This window comes from Mandrillus leucophaeus, unplaced genomic scaffold (assembly GCF_000951045.1).
Source record: "Mandrillus leucophaeus isolate KB7577 unplaced genomic scaffold, Mleu.le_1.0 Scaffold297, whole genome shotgun sequence".
NCBI classification, from domain to species: Eukaryota; Metazoa; Chordata; class Mammalia; order Primates; family Cercopithecidae; genus Mandrillus; species Mandrillus leucophaeus.
This window is the reverse complement of record NW_012103109.1, coordinates 497,506-515,146: the sequence shown is the minus strand read 5'-3', so window position 1 is coordinate 515,146 and position 17,641 is coordinate 497,506. Positions and strand designations below refer to the sequence as shown.

Genomic DNA, 17,641 nt, shown 5'->3' with positions numbered 1-17,641 from the left:
TATAGTTCCTTCCTCTGAGGCCAGGAGTAGGGAGGCTTGAGCCCTAGCTTAACTGGTGCTAAAGGATTAGCAGCTAGGCATACTAGTTCTTGAGGGATGCTGACCCTGTTTGGAGAGGGCTTATCCAGATTTGTCCCTTTGGTTTTAGCCATTAGGTGCTCGTAAGTAGACCCAGGCATCAATGAAGAAGAAGTGATGCTGGCTGTCAGGAGATGAGGGTCTTTCACTGGCTGTCCAGTGACCAGACTCTGTTTATTGTGCTTGATTCTTCCTTTGCTATTTTTGAAATATCCTAATAATCTTTAACCATGGTCCTATTTATATAGAGGAGAACAATGGAGGAGAGTTGTATTCCATTCCCAAGGAAGTGGTTTTCCCAAATTTTTATAATAAAATTTTATTTGAGAGTAATTTTAGATGTACAGAAAAGTTGCAAAAATTGTGTAGAGAATTCCCATATATCCTTCACTCAGTTTTTCCTCCTGTTGACATCATATGGAACCAGGGTACCTTTGGCAAAAAATGAGAAATTAACAGTGACACAAATTATTAACTAAACTACAGACTTTGTTTGGATTTTACCAGCTTTTCCACTAATGCATGTTTTACTGTCTCAGGATTCACTATGGGATACCAAACCAATCTTATTTAAGGGCAGTGGAACTACTGTGGTCAAAGCAGGGGTAAGGGGTTGGATCCCCCCATTGCACACAGTCTCTCCTTTGATACCCTATGCCCTCGATGCACCCTTAGGAGCCTCCAGGTTTTCACAGTTCAGATTTCTGCAACAGAGATAGGTGGGCTATAAGACGCCGTCTTGCAATACCAATCCCAGAGGTGCTGAGAAACCCTATTTTGTGAGCAAATTGTAACTTCAGATTCTTACAAAAATCCTTTAGAACTGTGCAGTCTGGTGCAGCCATCTTCATATAGCAAGTGGACAGGGCTGGAGTTACCTTTCTCTGCTAGAGTTTAGGAGTCTAGAGGAAGGTATGGGGTCTTCTTAAATTCCCAGCCCTAAACCATGTGTTTGTGTTCTTCTTCAGCTTTGGGAGAGGGTGCCCTGTGCTAATCAGGAGACGTGGCTGCAGACTGGAGAGACTTCCAAGTGGGACTCAGAGCTTTAGTTGCCTGAGCATCTGCTATAGGACTGGGTGTCGTGATATGTACATCTCAAGTGAATTTTGAAAAACAACTTAAATGCTAAGAGCTATTAAGTTGTACAAAGCTGCAGAGGGAATGAACACAGAAGGAGGTGTGTGGGATACATTTATGCTAATTATAAGCATTATAACCTTATTTCCTTGATTAAAGCCAGTAGAGCTGCACACTAATTATGTACAAAATATCAGTCACTTTGGAATACAAAAGTCTGTTGAGGGACAGGGCTGATATTTAGGACATCTTGGTCTCAGTGCCAGTTCTGTGTCCATGTTCCGAATCAGAAATTTGACTTTCATCTCTAAAATCTGGAGTTTGGATTCCAGTCATATGATCTCTTTGGGGTTTTGCCTTCCATGGAACTAAGTTCTGTGTGTAATGATAAGTGAGAAGGAGCCTTGATTTTTTTAGGATAGGAGGGAGACATGGCCAAAGGTATAATAATAATGTCAAAGTTGTGTTAACCAGTCTTTACTGTTGCTTTGACCCTAGACCTTAGCTATTCCACATCTCAGTCCCTTTTTTCCTTCCTGATAAAATAAAATAACAAACTCCAGTTTTGAAGCAGATTCTTCTACATTACCTGGATCTAGTTTAGTGACTAAAGTTTAATTTCTGCTCTGCCATCTTCTTCCTCTTAGAGATATTGAGGATAATTGGCCAAAATTCACCCTGGTGGGTAGAATAATTACCTGAACTGAATTTCTTTGTATTCTTCCAGGGATGAGGATTATCTAATTATTCCTGTCGTATCTGCACTCCCATACCTCCATCCTTTCTAGACCGTTTTATACTTTATTTCAATATGGTGGTAATGCTAGGGATATCTACCTGCAACTCAGGCATTCTGAAAAGTATAGAAGTGAACACAGAAAAGAATGTGGTATTTTCCACCCTGGGACACTCCAGCAATCTAGAGTGAAGATGACCTGGAGAGCACATGATGACCAGGAGGTTGAGGTGCAAAGAACCGGACTCTAACAATGAAGTCATGAAGTTATTTTGTGAATTCTCCCTGCAAAGGCCTGAGAATATTAGTCCTGGGAATTACCCTCCCATTTTTGTTTATGGGCTCTTGGCAGCCAGTGACCAATGTGGGAACTAGAATGCAAGAGTAGAAGCCAAGAAGCCTAGATTCAGTCTCTCTGCCATGACTCCTGACATGGAACAGATATCCCTTTCTTGCCCAGGACCTGAGTTTATCATTTGTAAAGCGGACATTTCTCATCTTTCTTCTACACTGTTGTGAGGCTTTTCATCTTTTCACAAGTGCTGGCCACACCAATAGTATTATTGTCTGCTGCTGCATGGAAACTAGGTTGAGAGTTTGTGGGAGGTACTCAACTTTCCTCTTTAGATGCATACATGGCTTCACTGCTTCTTTTCCTGGACTGGGACTGAAAGGACTGAGTCCCAGTTTAGTCACTCGGTTTCTTTGATGACATTGTCTTTAGATCAGTGTTCTTTACCTCAACTCTAGTTAACACTTGCCTCTCATGAGGTTAAATTAGATGCTTAGTTTGCAAACACATTTGCTAACCCTGTCCATGTTGGTTTATTTCCTACCCTCATACCACACTCCCTAGCCATTAGCAAGGCCCATGTGAGAGGGATGGAATTCAATTCAATTCCTTGTCCATGTGCTAAGATGAATAGAACACAAGGAAATAAAAATATCATGGGGAATATAAGAACAGATAAAAATGTGTTGCTCTACCATAAGCTAAAGGGAGGCAAATTGTATACAAGGCAGTTACAAATGCCTAAAGCTTATCTAAGTAGAGGAATGGCATGGGTCTTGAGGGGTTGGTTGGCAGTCTGGATTAAATTTTAGGAAGATATTTCCATCAGAGAGGTTAGCATGAGCAAAGGCATGAAGGAAGCTTGGAGGCAAGGAAACCAGGAGAATGATCTAGAATGGTGTGTGATTCAACTGGCCAAAACTAAGGATCTGTGGAAGATGCATGGAAAGAAATGTTGGTAAAGGAAAGACCACCATGGCAGCTTTTGAAAGGCCAACTATTTTGGCTTAGGTAGTCAATGGACAGTCACAGAGGATTTGTCATCTGTTGAAGTATAAATCAGGTCATGTGTAAGGAAAATTCATAAGACAGTGGCACGTGAGATAGATTGCTGGAAACCAAAACCATAAAGGCAGGCCATCACACTGGCCCAGGAAAGAGGCAGTGATATCCTGTGCCACAGTGGTAGCCATAGAGTATGGAAGAGAAGCCATTAGAATCCATGGGCTCAGGACTATGAACTGGAGACTGGCTGGTCCCACAGGGTTAAAGCCACTTGCAGTTTGCAAGGGGTAACTATGAAAGAAAAAAAAAAAAAACACATTAAAAAACAGTGAAATAGAGAGTCAGGATGTGTCTTCATCCATTTTGAGGTGCTATAAAAAACACCTGAGGCTATGTAATTTATAAAGAAAACAGATTTAATTGGCTCATATATCTGAAGACTGTGCAAGGAGCATGGTGCCGGCATCTGCTTCTGGTAAGGACCTCAGGAAGCTTCCAGTCATGGCAAAGGAGGAGCAGGAGTGTCACATGGTGAGGGAGGGAGCAAGAGAGAGAGGAAGGAGGTGCCAGACTCTTTAATGACTAGATCTCATGGGAACTAAGATTAATAACTCACTTACTATGTGGAGAATGGCACCAGGCCATTCCCTCAGGGATCTACTCCCGTGATTCAAACACCTCCCACCAGGCCCCACCTCCAACACTGGGAATCAGATTTCCACATGAGATTTACATGGAACAAATATCTAAGTAAACCAGGATAGATTTTTAAAATTTCATCTTTTAGGCCACCAAGTCCATTCTGCATCCTTAAAGTGTTAGAAACAACTGAGCAAATGCCAAATCATTCAATTTTAAGGAAATATATAGCTGGAAGGAGGCTTAAATGTCATCTATTTCACCCTTGAGGCACTAGGCAGAATAGTCTCAAAATCATCCCAGACAGATGGTTTGCTCGCTCTATTCCACTGCATCTTCTGGGATCCCACAGGTTTCCTTCCTTATTCCTTCCAGCTGTGGCACAGGAAAGCTATTTTCAGTAAGAGATTTGTCTTTTTCTTTCTAACTATTAACATTCTTTAGAAGTGGGAAGTTCTCAGTTATGTCTAGCGAGAATCCTACCTGCTACCATCCTATGTCCTTAGTGGAGATAAATGTGGTTTATATTATAAAACAGACATTACAAGACTCAGAAAAACTACGAAGAACCTCAATGTGACCAAAACAGCCTTGTGACCAGTTGCAGTGGTTCACATCTGTAATCCCAGCACTTTGGGTGGCCCAGGCGGAGAGATCAATTGAAGTTAGGAGTTTGAGACCAGCTTGGCCAACCTGGCAAAACCTTGTCTCTACTGAAAATATGAAAAATTAGCTGGGCATGATGGTGCATGCCTGTAGTCCCACATGCTTGGGAGGCTGAGTCAGAAGAATCACTTGAACCTGGGAGGCAGAGGTTGCAGTGAGCCGAGATTACGCCACTGCACTCCACCCTGAGCAACAGAGCGAGACTCTGTCTTAAGAAAAAAAAAAAGCCTTGTGCTTTTCATAGGTAATTGGTTATATTTTTTGCATTGGTTGTATCTTGACTGGTGGAGGACCAGTGGAATAAAAATCTTTAGCCCCCTAATCCTGCCAAAAAATAATAACTTATCTCTGAGAGTGGTTTCCAGTTATCTCCTAAACTTAGTCTCTTCTCTGTGCAGTTTAGAAATCCAGTTATTTTCTTCTGTCAGTGAAGGTGGTGCAGGCATGAGGACTGACACTAGGGAAAAAAGATGGGGAAGATACCCCATAAGAAAATTCTGAGACCTTAAAGCATGCTTATATTGCATTCTATCCTCAGGAAAGGAGAGGAAAAGGCTGAAGGAGACCATTGAATCTGGTGTTGAGTCATTCACATCTCTCTACTCCTGTGGAGGGCCCTTATGGATGTATCATAACAGGATCTCCTTTTCCTTCCTCAAGTGCAAAAGGCCTTTTTTTTTTTTTTTTCCTGAGACAAACTGAATATATAACATATAAAGATACATAAATTTCCATGCAAATATCTTCTTTACCAGCTGTAATTAAGATATTTGCATGTAAAGAGAATGTTGTGTTCCCTTGACTTCCTCCTGGTAGGGAATTGTATTTCTCTCATAATCCACAAAGCCCAAGATTTTGTGACCTGTCTGTGTCTAAACAGAAGGAGGAGGAGGAGGAATCAGAGGACTGGGTCAATATAAAGCATCTGAAATTCAGAACTTCCAGCAAAGTTTTTACTCTTGGTTGTTTTTTTCTAGGCTTTGCTAATCCCAAAGAGCAAAGTTGGAGGTAGGAAAGTTGATAGCCCCAGAGCAGGTGGGCCGAGCACCACCTGACATTGCAGTCAGGCAGATATTCAATTGAATCACTGAGCTTCTGCTGAGAGCTATTTGGCCTTAGAAAATTTACTTAAATTCACTAAGACTTAGATTCCTCATCTGAAAAAAAAAAAAAAAAAAAGAACAATTTCTTCTTTTGTGCACATTAAATAAGATAAGTATTCAAATTGCCAGTACCCATTAGGCACCCAATAGATGGCTATTATTCTATGTAAAAGAATAAGGTAGAAATTATATACCAGAAATTTTAAACCATTTTAAGTTACAAGCCAAGGTTTTCTCTATGATGGATCTTTAGTGCTGGATGCTAAAATTAGAGAGGAGAAGAGCCTACTCAAGAGAATTTAGGGAACTTTAAAATTAAAAAAAGCCACCCACTCCTCCAGGACTGGTTTAGACATTTAAGTTGATCTGTTGGAGGCCCAGGAGGAAAGAGAAAAACACTTTTAGGCATCTGCAGAAGAGCTTTTCTATTGTGGAGTTAGTAGATACAACCAGGAGCTGATTTTTCTAACTGTGGACCATGAATTCTGCAGTAGACAAACGTCTTCAGAATTAAAGCCTCGTTCTCCAGATGTCCTTAGTGTGTGCTGCCCCTCATCATCCCAGAGGGAGAGCTTAGGGTGATGCACCTGCCCTGGAGCCTTGGGGATAGAGAAAAGACTGGCTTAAGTCCAACCCTACCTCCTTTCTCCTTTCATTGGTTATATGATGATTATTGCTTATTATTATGCATAACATGAAATATGCAAGTGTATGTGCTTATGCATAATGGATATGCAAGTGCTTTGTAAACTGTTGGTTTGAGTGCTGTAGTCCCACATGCTTGGGAGGTTGAGTCAGAAGAATCACTTGAACCCGGGAGGCAGAGGTTGCAGTGAGCCGAGATTACGCCACTGCACTCCACCCTGAGCAACAGAGCGAGACTCTGTCTTAAGAAAAAAAAAAAAGCCTTGTGCTTTTCATAGGTAATTGGTTATATTTTTTGCATTGATTGTATCTTGACTGGTGGAGGACCAGTCACCACCACCACCATCACCACCACCATCACCACCACCCCCACCATCACCACCACCCCCATCACCAGCATCATCACCAATACCATCACCACCACCACCATCACCAACATTATCACCATCACCAACGCCACCATCACTGACATCATTACCAATACCACCAACACCATCACCACTATCATAGCCACCACTATTATCACCATTATAGTCTGGGCTTAGTAAATAACTATGTACACCCTAGAAAAATAAATTGAATCCATCAATGTCCCCAAGTTGACTGGTAGGGGGTGTTCTGTACTCCAGCTCTCCAACTCTGCCAATCATCACGACAACCTTGGTTGCCTTCCTCCATTGAGTCATGCTCTCCAGCCTCTTCAGCCAGCTTGGAACTTTGATTTGTGGCCCAGTTTGTTCTTGTAGTTGGTCATTTCCTTACCCAGTGGGTCAATCCACAACTTCCTGATCTTTGTATTTATTTTTTTCACATCCTGAGACACTTGTGTACATGTCTGTTCAATACTTTACTAAAGCATAAGTTCCCTTGAAGGCAAAAGAGCTCACCCACTTTTAGCACAGTGATTTCTACAGTAGAAGTGCTTAATGAAAGTTACTTAATTAAAAAATATGTAATACTATATTAGATGTTTGTAATGGGAAAAGAATAATGTCCCCACTTACCTAAATCTTCTTACATGAATCCTCATGAGTCCCCACTCACTGGGCACCAATGGTCAGTATGTGGGGACTCTGAGTATGTGTATCTGAAAGATGCACTGGTATCACTAAGGGAAAGCCAGCTGGATCTGATTCCCTGCCAACGGCCCTGACATCTGACATCTGCTTATCAGTGCAGGGGACTGGAGAAGGTCTCACAATAATTAAAATACCCATAAGAATGGAGTTAGCACCAAAAGGAAATTTATTAATGCACACAGAGAATCACATTATTCAAAGACCATAGAATCAAAGCATTTGTTCTCAGTAAGCTAGTCTGTGTGGGAAGCCGGATCATAATGCGAAAGTTGCTTAAAGAGGAAAAAATCAGAGCAAGGATGTTAGAAGAGTCAAATAATCAATGACATCCAGCTAAGAAAGCCTAACAACAGTGTTCCTGGCTTCTCAGCAGGTTGAGAAATACTCCATGTCTTTTGCCTGAATCCTCCTCTCTCACTTGTCCGGAGCCAGGAAGGGATGAACATCTCCACCATCCAATTCCAAGGCTCACACTTTCCCAGGTCTCCAGGACCAGCCAGTGCCCCTTCTGAGAGATATATTATTTCTTCATCTGCGTCAATCAGGGCACAATGCAGCCATGATAGCCTAAGATCCTCAAGATTTTTCAGACAACCTTGGATATACATCCATGTTTTCATTCATTTTCTGCTGATCGTAAAGAGGCCAATTATATTTTCTTCATTTCCAAATGTTTGGGAGCCACTTTATTATAGCCCCTAATGCTTTCCATGTCACTGAATTGCTTTCACACCTAAAAATGAGTCCTTTTGTTGCTTGCAAATCTTATTGCCTTGATACCTAGTATTATATGCCCCAGGAAGGGTAACTATTAATAGATTCCAAGTGCCTGTTCTGATTGCCTGGTGGAGATTGCCCAGAGTGGAGTGATGAGAAGGATTTGGTGGCTGCATCTAGGATCAGTGAAAAAGTGGTGATCAGCTGGTGACATCTGCCATGAAAGTAGAAAAGAGGATTGGTGGCATGTGTGTCCTGTTTTGACACATGTCATCGTGAGCAGTGCTCTAAATTCAGGGATTCCGCTGGACCCTGTTAGGCATGCTGTAACCTTGGATTCACACAAGTGGAGGGATTCTAATGTGACACAGGTTTTGAGTTTGAATGCACCTGTGTTGAAGGATCGTATTCAGAGAAAGGGGTTTGCCAAGTGGATCTGCATTACTGGGGCTAATTTACCCATCACATAAATGAGACTAGCTTCCCCAAATTCTGAATTATCTTCTACTGGCCTTTCCCTCACATTTCAACTAAATAGCTGGGTTTTTTCTTCTTTTCTTACAACTTGTATATAGCAAAAGTGCCTTGTTTCTGGGTAGATTTGATTCCCTATTACACACTGTCAAGGTGTTTGGTAGTCTAGATGCAGCTTTCCCTGCCAGCTCTATGCCATCATCTCTGAGCCAACTTTTATCATGTACCAGCAGGATCTTGAAACATATATGTTTTTTACTTTTTGGAAAGTTGAACAGCCCAAGACCAGGGTTTGCTGCTAGAGTTCTGCTCCCAAGCAGACATTGATTCAATTATCAACATTCTTTGGATATGGTCAATGCATTTTTATTACTCCACCCAACTGTTTTATAAGAAATTTGGGCAAGTATCTACACTGGCAATCTTGTGAAATCCTGACTAGAAATGAAGTTGGAGGTCATCTTTCAAACCCACTTATTTGATAGATGAATACATTGATTGCCAGCCAGAGAGAGAGAGAGAGAGTGAGCAGATGTTCCTGAAGATCACGCATCTGGTTAGTGGTAGAGTGAAGACAAGGACATTGGTCTCCCTTCTTGTGAATTCAGTGCTCCTCTCTAATCACCATCAAAGTGCTATGAGGTCAACAGGCTGGCATGATTCCCCCTATTTACAGACAAGTAAATTAAAGCTCAGAGAGATTAGTTATCATTCCCCAGACTGTACAATAAATGAGGGGTGGAATTGGATTTGTTGTTTTGGTTAAGTTAGGTTTTTCAAGGGATGAGAGTTTACTTGTGAATAGAATGTTTAGAGAGCACACCAGTAAAGCGCAGTCTCCATGAGGTTAAGTAGAAGTGTCAGCTTGTAATAATTGAGTTCCATGATTTATTTTTCTAATAAGGCTTTGTGGCAAGGCCATTCAAGACAAAGGAGGAAAACAGGGTGACCCAAGCCTAGTCAACACGGCAAGCAAAGATACTTTAATTTAGATACTTTGGGCTTTCCAGTATCACCTTAAAGCAAACAGTAGCAATGTGATTTGAGGTGATTGTTGTCTGTAAAATGTAACACAGATTCAGTGAAACTGAAGGGCAAGGAAGGAATATTAGAAGCAAGGGAGGTGGTGCTCAGCGTTGAGGAGTATTGTCCTATTGCCTTGAAATGTGTTGCAAGAAGTAATTGTTTTAATGTTTGTTGTGAAAATGTACTCTCAAGAACTTTGGTTGACACATATTCACTCACAGTAGCTTAGAAGTTCTTTAAGGGAAGTATTCATGCCTTATTTCACCAAATATATAACCCTTGTACCTAGGACTGTACATGATATATGGTAGACATTTCAATTTCATAAATGTTTATTAAATGACATAAACAAGGAGACAAGTGTTCTTCTCAGTGAATGACTGATCTGGAAAGATGCTCAAGGACCCTAATTTGGAACAATCAGAGATCACGAAGCCGGGTTTCAGTACAGAGATGTATGGAGGGGTTGTCCTCCATTATTTTGGTGCAATGAGTGGACTCTACAACATGTTCCTTACCCACAGGGGTGGCAAGATTGGAAAACTCTAGAGATAGTTTACACTCAAGGGTGGTGAAGCACGGTGCTGCAGGAAGTTACTCTTATTGTGTGAAAATGGAACAGACCCTCCTACAAGATAGTGGGTTCTCCATTCCCAGTGGTTTCCAGAAAATACATAGAACCACATCATACAGATGCCTGTGCTAGACATGAGGTTTCAGTAGATGATCTCAAAGTTTTGCTTTTCTCTAATTCTGTGATCCTAAAAGCCAATTCTACAACAGAGATTGCTTAGATAAGGGCAAAGTGGTAGAGCAATTTAAGGACTCATAATTATGCATGTGACAGGAACTGTGTCAAATATATATTTTCGTGATGCTATGAAATATTAGACCAAATTCACCCTTTGCATATCTACACATTCACAGCCTGAATCCTTTCCCACTTCACTCACACCTCAATACCTGTCACCTGCCCTGTCTCTTGTCTCTCCCTGTGACTGTGTTTATCTTGCTCTGAAGGCTTTCTTGAGGCATTTCTCCCTCCTTTCAACTCTAAAAATCCACAATCCATCCTACATTAAAGAACAATCTTCATTTGACCTTTCTGTCCCTTCTAACTTTGTCTGTCTGAGTACTGAAATAGGTACTTTTCATCTTCTGTCTTAATTTTTTGGGCTTCTGGTCTTACCACTGAATTGAATCTGCAGTTTTGGGGTCACTAATTATCTCTCACGACCAAATTTAAATTTCTTACTTCAAGTCTAACCCTTCCTGAACTACTGTTGAATGACATGATTAATAATTTCCCCTTTCCCCCACACCCCCTGCAACTGCCAATGCTGCATAGTATTCTTGTTGAATGCCTCAGTAATGGTTTGTTCCACAAGTTATAACCATGCCTGGTCATTCTTTCCCTGTTCCATTGGTTTCTCTCCTTCCTCTCGTTTTAAGTTTGGGTGCTGCTATTTTAGACATCTGCTTTGCAAACCTCATGCACTCACATGGTTATAACCCCTTTTTACTTTTACACAGAATCTGTTTGAAATTTACATTTGCAGCCTCCACTTCTTCTCTCTTTGATTGCTTAATCTGTAAGCCTCCCCTGGAGAGTTCACTGGAGATTGAAGCATGGCATGTTTTAAATAAAACTCACCATGGCCTCCTCCTGCTTCTCTGAGTGCTAGCACCTCAGCAACCATTAACATCTGTGAAAACTCTCTTGGGAGCTTCCCAAAGGGGAGTCATTTCTGAACCTGTCTCTTTATCACCAGCCTGCTGTGTCTTTCCTTATAGCACCTCAGTGCCACTTTTTCTTTGCATGTTGGCAGGAGCTGCCCTGGTCCATGCCTGGTCAGTCCAAAACCTGAATCTATGCACACACCTTCAGGCTTGGAGCTCTTCCCCCAGGGGGCCTCAAACTTCCTTATCCCTCCTGTTTCTTTGGAGCCTTGAGTGAGTAAATCTTCATTTCACCAAAATATAAATTTCTTGCCCTGGCCTACTAGGTCCTCAAGCCCCTGCCAGTCTCCTTCCCCACCCTCCACAAGAAGGCCCCCTTGGCTCCACCCCAGCCAGTCTGTCCCTGGTGACCCAGTGCCAGTTGCTCATTTCCACCTTTGCATGAGGCCCTCTGTGTTCATTTGTTCGGGCTGCCATAGCAGTGCTCCATAGACTGAGGGCTTCAACAACAGAATCTGATTTTCTCACTGTTCTGGAGGCTCTAAGTTCAAGATCAAGGTGCCAACAGGGTTCGTTCGTTCTGAGGCCTCGCTCTGTGTCTTGCACATGGCTGCCTGCTCACTGTGTCCCCACGTGGTCACCCATCTGTGTGGTTTGTGTCCTAATCTCTTCTTATAAGGACCCCAGTCCTATTGGATTAGGGCCCACCCTACAGACCCCATTGAACCTTAATTACTTCTTTTAAGGATCTCTCTCCAAATACAGTCATATTCTGAAGAACTTGGGGTTAGGACTTCCCCATAATAAGCATGTGTTGGGGGGCACACAGTTCAGTCCATCACACCTCCTCTTCCGAACTGCCCATCTGTCCTTTCTTTCACCTCTCTCTTCATTCTTTCTCCCTGTTCATCCCTCCCTGTCATCAGCACCCAGCAATCCCCATTTCATTGTCTTCGCTGGATGGTCTTTTCAGCCTCACCCTATGAGTTTGTGCACAGGGATGTGTTGCTTCATGAACCTGCCTCTCCTCCAGGTCATTCCAGTGCTGCTTCTTTGCCTCTGAATTGATTGAGAGCAGGGACTGTGTCTCTTGTCTCTTGCACACAGTCCTTGACTTGGAAACACTTGAGAAATGCCATTGCTAAGTTACCGTGAGTCCCTCCTCCCACATCCCCCTCCTGTTACTTCTCAAGAGGCCTTTCAAGGGAAAGGGCTTGCTTTGGGGCTTTTTTCCTTAGTGGTGATGGAGAACACAAATGCTAACTCCGTGGACAGCAAGGAGGAGGAGGAGGGCTGAGGCTCCACGCTGGTGACATTCAGTGAGCTAACCTTTCCAAATCAGGAAGGAAAGGAGAGGGAATCTGGGTAGCCATAAAAGCAGTGGTGAATTCAGGGATTTTCTGTGGGACACACTAAGAAAAATAATTCTTTCAGAAGCTTTGGAGAAAGTGCTGTTTCTTTGACCTAAGGGATTGAAGATTCTACATAGAACCCACTTTCTCTCCAAGCAGTAGGTTGGCTGGGAGGCTCCTGCTGGGAGTAGAACCAAGCCAGTGGAGGGAAGCCCATTGTGTCTTGGTGTCCCACAGAGGAAGACAGCTGGGTGTCACGTGCTGGGAGTGGCGTTATGATGTGCTGGCTGAGCCCCGAGTGCATTGCATTTCTGGGCAGACTCCAGAGTGAGGGTCTTGAAGGTGGGTTGCTGCGGTCTTCTGCTGTCCTCCCTAATGACGCAGGGCAAATGTTTGAGGCCGTGCCCAGGAGAGACACGCCATTCAGTTAAAGATCCCCCTGCCTTCCTAATCCTCCCTCCTTTCATCCTCCCATGCTTCCTTCCTCTCCCTTCATCCCTTTTCTTCTCTCTCCCCCTCCACCCCCGCTCTCTCCCCTCATTCACTGTCAGGAAGGGCCATGCCAGAAGGGCCTGTTCAGCGTGGCGTGGCAGCGGCAGAGGCTAGCAGCAACGGCAGCTTCCACAGTGAGTCTGGATTTGATTTCTGGGACCAGGGGGCTGGGCAAGGCAGTCCACACACAGACTGACAGCTTGCAGGCTTTGGAGAGGCACTTCCATGGGCCGGGGCCTGCTTCCAACCTCTCTTTCCTTGCCTCCCACTGTGGGGCATCATTTAACTTCCATGGAAGTTTCCTGCCAAAGCCATTGATGTGCTTGGGATGTCTCATGGGGAGACAGCATGGTGGGGGATGGCGGGCCATAATCTGCTAAAATTAGATGCACAGCCGGGAGAGCCACCGGAGTTGACATGGCTGCCAGGGCTTCTGTCCAGACCTGTGCGTGTGGTGGAGGCTGGAGGCTCTGCATGGACGATGGTTTGGCTGCTTTCTTGCATTTCAGGAGGTGTGACCTTGAGTTTTGAGTATACTTTGGGTGCCTACACTCCATAGGAGACTCCTTATAAGGACATAAGAATGCTCTAAGTGCACAGACTAGAGGGTCTAAGAACTGGAGGTTTCCCCGTTGACCTCAGATGAAGCGTGGTCTAACAGACTTGATGCTCAGGATGGTCATTACAGATCCTCCATGACTGAGTCAGATCCCCCAGTGCTTGCAGGGAGGCTTTTGCCCTCCCCATTTTAATTTCTATGGTAATTTCTGGCAGGGAGATGGACATACTGCAGCGTCAGTCGAAGTTCCATCTGTCTTGCCTTGATCGTCAGACTGCATTGGATGGTTTCCTTCCACTTTTTGCTTGGGGGCTCTTTTCTTCTATTTGGGAAATGGTTCACTTGGGAAAACAAAACCACAGAATTCACCTACTCAGCCTTAAAGATCCAGCCCAGACTAAGAAGATACAAGTCCTGCTTGCCATCTTGAAAGGCTTTCCACAGGCCAGAGGCTGCTTCCAAACACTGACAGGGCGTGCGGTAGTTAAGTGAGTTCTGAAGTAAGAAGCTTCCGATTTCTAATATACAGTATTCTCTGATACTGCAGTCTTATGGACAGGTGCATGGGAAGGAAGGCTTTTACAATTTCATTCATTTCTCTCATAATTTGGTTAGGGAGGTAAATTAAGCATAGCCTCCCAGGTTCTCTCAGGATCAGTTTTATAGGTTTCTCTTCTTGACACTGCTCCTAATAACAGCATGAAAGTTTAAGATTTTCAGTACTAACAACTGTGTATAGCTAGGGTATATCAAAGCAAACATGCTTGGCAGCCTTATGAGAATTTTGCAAGCAGAACCATTATAGAAGATTAATCAATCTCTTATGCTTTTAGAATATTATATGTATTTCAGTCACATCAGGTTCAAACTCTTGGTTTTAGGAACTGACAGGTTGCATTAAAATATCAAATTTTTCAAATTTATTAATTAATTTCAACAAATATTTAATATTAATCTACTGTGTGTGTTTGATTGTCTAAAGTTGGACCCTTCTGAGAATGAAAAGGGAAGCTATTAATTAAATAGGAGCTACAGGCATAAATTTAGACCTTTCTTGGTAAATTGGGGCATACAGTCATTTTATCCATGTATCCTGAGTTATTGTTGGTGCCAGCAATTCAACTATGAATAAAATAGACAAAAATCACTGCTCTTACTGAGGGAGTTAAAAAAATAAAGATAAAGTCTATAGTAAATTTAAGAGTGATAGGTTCTTAAAAGAGAAGTAAAACAGAGAGGAGAAAAAGAAGTACATGGTGGTAGTAATAGTAGTGGTGTTGGTGGTGGTAGTTAGTGTTGTGTGTGTGTGCAGTTTAGGTAGGGATGTCAAAACAATTGCATTGCTTAAAGAATACGATATATTTTAGTTTATTTAGTTTCTCCAAGGAGGGCTTTCATGGCTCAGCTAAACTTTACTGCATGGATGAAATCATATCTGAAAATTCTGAGTCCAAATAAAGAAATACTCACAAACTTCATAATGATAGAAAGCAAAGAGAGAAAACCAGGTGGCTGTGGCATTGGACGGATACCTTGTCTGCTTGATGGTCAGCACAGGTTTCATCTCCCTCTGGCATCACTGAGATGGCATCAGTGGCTGTGGATTCATCTATTTGGGGAGCATCTTTGTAGAAAGTCCCTTAATCTCTGACTTGTGTGGGCCATTCAGAGCATCATAGGGCCCTTCCTTCTCCCATCTGCCTTTCTGTGGGGTAATGGGAGGACAGTTTACATCTGCTGAATACCTGCTCTAGCCAGGCACTTTGATAGGGGCTTTGAGTAAATTAATTTGTTTAATTTATGCTGTTCTCATGAAGACATTATTATAGTTCCACTTTGGGGATAAGAACACTGATGTTTAAGCTCAGAAATAGAAAATGGTGGAGCCAGGATCTAAATCCAGGTTGAATTATGTCTGAAATTCTGCCTTTATCAGCCTCAGCATCTTTCCACAGATACCAGTTGACAGGAAGTAGAAGTAAGAAAAGGACTCACTGTGTGACATGAATGTCCCATGTGTAGGCTGATTTGCATGGCTGGATCAGGAGCAGTAGATGTGTTGGGGTGGTTGTCCATGTCTTTGCTGATTGTGCATGAAGGCACAGCAACTACTGCTGCTTTTTTTGTGTGTTGTCACTGGAAATGGGGATTGGCATGGAAAATTTTGGGGGCATGAGAGTAAATCTTCCTGGGTGTCTTCTCTCCTCAACTGAGAGGAGGCTTAACTTCAGTGAGTCAGGGTTCCTGGGGCTCACGCACGTTGGAAGGAGGGACCATGCATGGTGTCTGTGTATAGATAATAGAGGTGGGGAGAATGCATGCAGAGTGCTGAGACTGAACAAAGGTTTTTCGACAGGGGTTTGGGCGAAGAGTTGAGATTGAAGATAATCCTAAATTTCCTGTCTACCTTTGTGAATGGAATCCACAGACTGACCTCATCCGGTCTTAGGATGCTATTAGCAAGAAATAGGATGTCTCTGGACCACATCTCAGATATGATGGTTTTATTTAACCTCAATATCACTGTGTAACGTTGCATTTATTTGTGGTATACTTTCATATATTTCCCAGAAAAAAAAAATAGGTAGCCTGTTGTTTTACGCATAATATGGTAACCTCCTGATAAGGTTGTGTCAAGCAAATCACCATTTAGATGCACAAGAGAGACCTGTTACAACAAAGAATTATTTTGGGATGCCCATAACCCTCTCCAGTTTTCCTTTTGTGATAAAGGAGAAGATTTCTACCTGTGATGCTGTACTTTCCTTGGAGTTTTAGAGCATATTTATCCCAGGGTCTCAATGCATGTCAAGGCAATGTCTCTTAGTTTCACAACATGTGTCATAGGGGTAGAGAGAGGCCATTACTCTTGTCATTTGGCAAGGATTTTCTTTTTCATTACATTGTTACCATCACAGAAATATACTCCAAGCACTGGAATGTCCCTTGCTGTGGTCTTCTAACTATTGGGTAGGGTTACCTCATCACGTTTTGGTTCTTTACCACTTAGGAACCCTTGTCTAGTTTCCCCCGTCATTTTGATACTTGAGGGCTGAGGAGGAAAGCATCATTCATCTTCCTCCATAGGATACTCCACTTTCACTTACTTGAGTTCTCCCTCTGGTAAAAACAAATAAGCAAGCAAATTAGCTTTTCTTCTAAAATGTTAACTCATCTCAACACAGTTGGCTTCTCTCTTCTTCATCTGTGTGCTCTGTGGAGTCCCAGCTGGGAATCAGGGTAAAGATGAGAAGTGCCTGGTTATATTTCAAACTGACAAGGATAGTCATTCTTTTTCTGGTTACATATGGGCTGCCCTGCCACTCACACATACAAGATATGTCTTAATCCAGAAGGGCTTAGCTGAAGCTTAAAAGAATAATACCCATGCCTTAGACACAAGTCTGCAAGGGCACCTGGTCAGGAGTGTGCCTCAGTCTGGGAATCTGCTTAGAGACTTGGTTGTAGACACATCCTTTACAGCAGCATGCTGGGATTTCAGGGGTGAGACGAACCTAAGAAAAAAGATACCAAGAGATCCCAGAGGCCCATATAAAAAGGCTTATTGTGGCCAGGAGTGGTGGCTCATGCCTGTAATCCCAGCACTTTGGGAGGCTGAGGCAGACGGATCATGAGGTCAGGAGATCAAGACCATCTTGTCCAACATGGTAAAACCCCGTCTCTACTAAAATACAAATACGAAAAAAAAAAAAAAAAAAAAAAAGAAATTATTGTGGCCAGGAGTGGTGGCTCATGCCTGTAATCCCAGCACTTTGGGAGGCTGAGGCAGACGGATCACGAGGTCAGGAGATCAAGACCATCTTGTCCAACATGTTGAAATCCCGTCTCTACTAAAAATACAAAAATAAATAAATAAATAAATAAATAAATAAAGGCTGGGTGTGGTGTCGCGTGCCTGTAATTCCAGCTACTCAGGAGGCTGAGGCAGGAGGATTGCTTAAACCAGGGAGTCAGAGGCTGCAGTGAGGCGAGATCGCACCACTGCTCTCCAGGCTGGCGA

General features: G+C 42.8%; 1 protein-coding gene across 3 annotated transcripts in view; it reads left to right on the top strand.

The window, feature by feature from the left end:
- NTRK3 (neurotrophic tyrosine kinase, receptor, type 3) overlaps nt 1–17,641 on the top strand; it is a 389,076-nt gene that overhangs the window by 343,927 nt on the left and 27,508 nt on the right. Inside the window, exon 16 of one of the 3 annotated variants that reach the window (XM_011986288.1) lies at nt 4,927–5,222. The exons of the other annotated variants lie outside the window; for them this stretch is intronic. Within the exon in view, the coding sequence (XP_011841678.1) occupies nt 4,927–4,941 (15 nt within the window). The 3' untranslated portion in view covers nt 4,942–5,222. Of the gene's footprint in view, nt 1–4,926; nt 5,223–17,641 lie in introns of those variants that run through there. 3 annotated transcript variants of the gene reach the window in all.